Genomic DNA, 4229 nt, shown 5'->3' with positions numbered 1-4229 from the left:
GCCTATGGGCGCCAAGACAGCCGAACATACTCGCAAATTTGACAAGCTGTGTGCTTATAACTAGCATTCGAGGTAAGTTTAGGTGAAGCGAAAGCTAATGTCAACAGTTGCAGACAATGAACCATAGCGAGAGCGGAGCATTAGCGAGAATTCATGCTGAAGTGGGAGCCATGGGTGGCCGTATGTTTTGACAACGCTATTTCATAGCGTAGGTAAACATAACGTACGATGAACTCACCATATACCGTATGTGCTCATGGTGTACGTAAACCGCGATAACACAGTAACGTACGCAGCACGTGCAGTAAGAACACTCGTTTTTTTACGCAGTTAATGCGTTTATCTTGGCTTGCAAGCTCTAAAAAAATTTAATTATGGGGTTTAACGTGCGAAAACCACTGTCTGATTATGAGGCACGCCGTTGTGGAGGACTCCGGAAATATCGACCACCTGGGGTTCTTTAACATGCACCTAAATCGAAGTACACGGGTGTTTTCGCCCCCATCGAACCCCGGCCGCCGCGGCCGGGGTTCGATCCCGCGACCTCGTGCTCAGCAGCCCAACACAATAGCCACTGAGCAACCACGGCGGGCTTGCAAACTCTCGTCTAAAACTGCATGAAGCAAAATGAATCGACAGCAGGTCGAGGCTGCACACAGAAAGTACTCGTTTACCGCCGTTCACTATGCTAAGTGGAGAGTAATCATGATGCTTTCAGCCAGCTGTTTTGGTACAAATGGATACATTTATTTTACAACAATATATAAATATATAAACAACTGAGTCTAAGGTGGGCATATTCTTTTTCTTTTCATTGGTGCATGTCTTGTGAAGAGTGGAGTGATTTCTGCAAGAAAGAAATGGTACACATGATATATTATCTTTGAACTAGGGAATAAATTTTAAAGAATGCTATAATGTACTTACATTTCTTCCTGCGGATGAGAGAGTTGTAGTCGAATGGAGTGCCAAGACCATATCCGTAGTTGAGGCCATAGACACCAAAGCCGTGGCCGAGGCCGTAATTTCCAGTACCGTAGCCGAGGTTTCCAACACCGTAGCCGTAGACAGGGGTGGCCTGGTAGGCAGCGTAGGCTGGTGCTGCGTGGCCACCAGTGGTCACAGCTTGGGCGCGATGAATAGTGGTGGTGGTAACAGCCGGATCTGCGTGGATGGTAGTGGCAGTTGGGGCAGCGGCGTAGGTGGTCACTGGAAAAGCTTGAGCGACGCTGGCCACAGCAGGCCTAGACTGGTAGGTGGTCACTTGGGACAGAGATGGAGTGGTGGCCCCAGTGGCGACAGCTGGGGAGGACTGAAATATTTTGGTGGCAGCTGGGGCAGCGTAGCTAGCGACAGCTGGAGCGGACTGGTACGCTGCGAAGCGCGGCACGGCTGGGGCAGCAGCAACGACTGGGGCGCTCTGGTAGGTGATGCGAGAGACTGCTGGAGCAGAATGGTAGGTGGTGATGCGGGACACAGCTGGCGCAGCAGCGTTGACTGGGGTGCTCTGGTAGGTGACGCGGGAGACAGCTGGAGCAGCGTAAGTAGCGACAGCTGGATTAGACTGGTAGGTGGTGACGCGGGACACAGCTGGAGCAGCGGCGACGACCGGGGCACTCTGGTAGGTGACGCGGGAGAAAGCTGGAGCAGCGTAAGTAGCGACAGCTGGGTTGGACTGGTAGGCGGTGAAGCGGGACACAGCTGGCGACGCAGCGACGGCTGGGGCGTTCTGGTAGGTGACGCGGGACACAGCTGGGGCAGCAGCTACGACTGGGGCACTCTGGTAGGTGACGCGGGAGACAGATGGAGCAGTGTAAGTAGCGATAGCTGGAGCAGACTGGTAAGTGGTGACGCGGGACACAGCTGGGGCAGCAGCGACGACTGGGGCGCTCTGGTACACCTTAGTCACTGCTGGGGAGGTTTGGTAGGTGACGCGAGAGACAGCTGGAGTAGCGTAGCTAGCGACAGTTGGAGCCGACTGGTATGTAGTGAAGCGGGCCACAGCTGGAGCAGCTTGGTAGGTGGTAGAAATAGCTGGGGCAGAGGCCGCAACTGAAGCGGACTGGTAGGTGGTCACGCGGGACACGGCTGGAGCAGCGGCCGCGGTGGTGACTGGGGAAGCGGCGTAGGTAGCGACGGCTGGAGCAGCTTGGTAAGTGGAGACAGTGCGAGTAACAGCTGGAGCAGCTACGGCGTAGCTGGTGGATGGTCCGTTGGCCAGGCCGTGGCCGGCACCAAAACCGGTGAGGCCGGAGTAGCCAATTCCGTTGCTAAGACCGTAGCCTGTGAGGCCAACACCATTGCCGATGCCAACACCACTGCCGAGGACAACTCCATTGGGGAAGCTGACATCACTGCCAAGGCTGTAGTCACCGTGAAGGTGTCCAGCAAGGGCGCTGGAGACCAGAGCAAGGACGACGCACTGATGGAACTGCAAGAGATAGTTGTCAATAGAGAAGTATGAATTGCATTTGCATTTTTATTATAGTTATGACGGTTGTCTGCTTTTATGAAGGACAGTTCCTTAGTAGGCTAACCGCAGTTATAACTTACCGGTGGTGCCTTAGATGCATTAGAGCCCCAGAATAAAACTTGATTGAGGCAGCGATATTCTTGTGTACCGAAATGTAGTAGGTGTAGTGGCTTCGCAGTCTTGGCTTCATATTTTTTATTATAATGGCGTGGGTATTTTGACCTGCAGGATCATTACTTTGGTAATGCGAGGGTTAAAACGCCTAGAGAGCTAGGCAGAGGCACAAGCGTATGATGTTTTTGTGTTAAAAGATAATTCAAAGCCTTTTCGAAAGGCTTACATCTTATACGACGGATAACATTGCTATGCAGTTCCCAATTTCTTCTATATTAATAAGGATGTAGCCCGTTATCAGTAAACAGTCTTTTTTTGAATTTCATCCAGAACCCCACTCTGATGTAACATTACAATCGCTTTCGTCCACACTTATAGTGCAAGAAAACTGAGGAATCAGTTGGACTTCCGAGCTCATAAACGTTTTCACTTCTGTTAGCCAATAAATATCACCCCAAAATTTAAACTGAGAGGCAAATTTTAATCTTTCGGTAAGCTACTCGACTCCCCATAACAAGGCTTTTCGGAGAAAATCCTGCATCAAGCAGTCAAATGAATAAAGCAGAAGTCTGGAAACTACCGAAGCGAGCGGAGGCAGAACATACGTTCATGCACAGTTATGCTGATTCTGCGAATCGGAAATTGCTGCTTTCACGTCTAGGCGACGACGCAGTCGAAACTAACAATGTAATGAGTGTTCGTTAAAGGCTTTCATTCAACCCCACCAGTAAGACTCAAGCAGACTTGGGCTTACCATGGTTGCGGCAGCAGTACCGTTGGCAAACCAAGCACAGCTGAAGTTGCCCCATCTCCCACCCGCTTATATATGTGACACGAGAGGAGCAAATACGGCCGGGAAAAGAAGCTCAGTCTGTGAGGGAGAGAATACAAAAAAGGCGACACCTCGAGCCCCACCTTCACTCGTAGCTCGGTGCACGTACAGAAAACCACAGATCCGGTTGAGAACGCACGTAACGGTATATTCTGCTTGATCAATGCGGATCGCGTCTGATCTCAAGCACTGTCTGTTTCTTCTGCTCCTCTTATGGAACACTTGCGCCTCTTTCGTCAATGCTGAGCTGTCTCAGCATCGGCAAGAAGGTGTCAGCAGGCAAGAAGCCTAATCTGTAGGAGAGAGCATGCCATTTAGTATTTAGCACGACGACGGTGCGAGAGTACTGAGATGCGGTTGCTTGCATTATGTAATCGCTTAATTACATGAGGCAATTGGGAGGCCCCAAGGCGCGAGTGATATTGAGCAGCAGAAGCTTGATGTGGGCAAGTTGGTTTTGCATACTTGAAGAAAAGAGCCGCTACAATGACGCGGACTAAAAGAGGAACATGTACGACGGACAAGGTCCCTCTTTTAGTCCGCGTCTTCGTAGAGCTCTTTCCTTTAAGTGCTATTGAGGAACGTGATGCAGGTCACCGGTTGCGTCCCGCTGTGGGTCTAAGTTTTTTTATTTGTTTTGCTCTAGAATTAAAATGAGTGCCTATCTTGTAAGCGCGCTATTGACTAAAGCCGTACCAATTAATTTTACTCGGGAATGTGTTGCTGGACTTTCAACGGTATTGGGGTAAAACTCCACCACTAGAAAAACTGGCGCTGCGGTCAGAGTGAGGTGGCATGAGGGACCACGAG

General features: G+C 50.7%; 1 protein-coding gene across 1 annotated transcript; it reads right to left on the bottom strand.

Moving 5' to 3' along the window:
* Positions 1-735: 735 nt before the first annotated feature.
* LOC142574071 (uncharacterized) lies at positions 736-3360 on the bottom strand. Its single transcript, XM_075683241.1, has 3 exons — positions 3342-3360; positions 928-2431; positions 736-847 (listed from the first exon to the last, which is right to left on the bottom strand). Coding segments are annotated over exons 1-3 (1509 nt in total). The 5' UTR covers positions 3345-3360; the 3' UTR covers positions 736-845.
* Positions 3361-4229: the final 869 nt, after the last annotated feature.

Source organism: Dermacentor variabilis, chromosome 3 (genome assembly GCF_050947875.1).
Source record: "Dermacentor variabilis isolate Ectoservices chromosome 3, ASM5094787v1, whole genome shotgun sequence".
NCBI lineage: Eukaryota > Metazoa > Arthropoda > Arachnida > Ixodida > Ixodidae > Dermacentor > Dermacentor variabilis.
The sequence above is the reverse complement of the archived record's forward strand: the minus strand, read 5'-3'. Positions and strand labels throughout refer to the sequence as shown.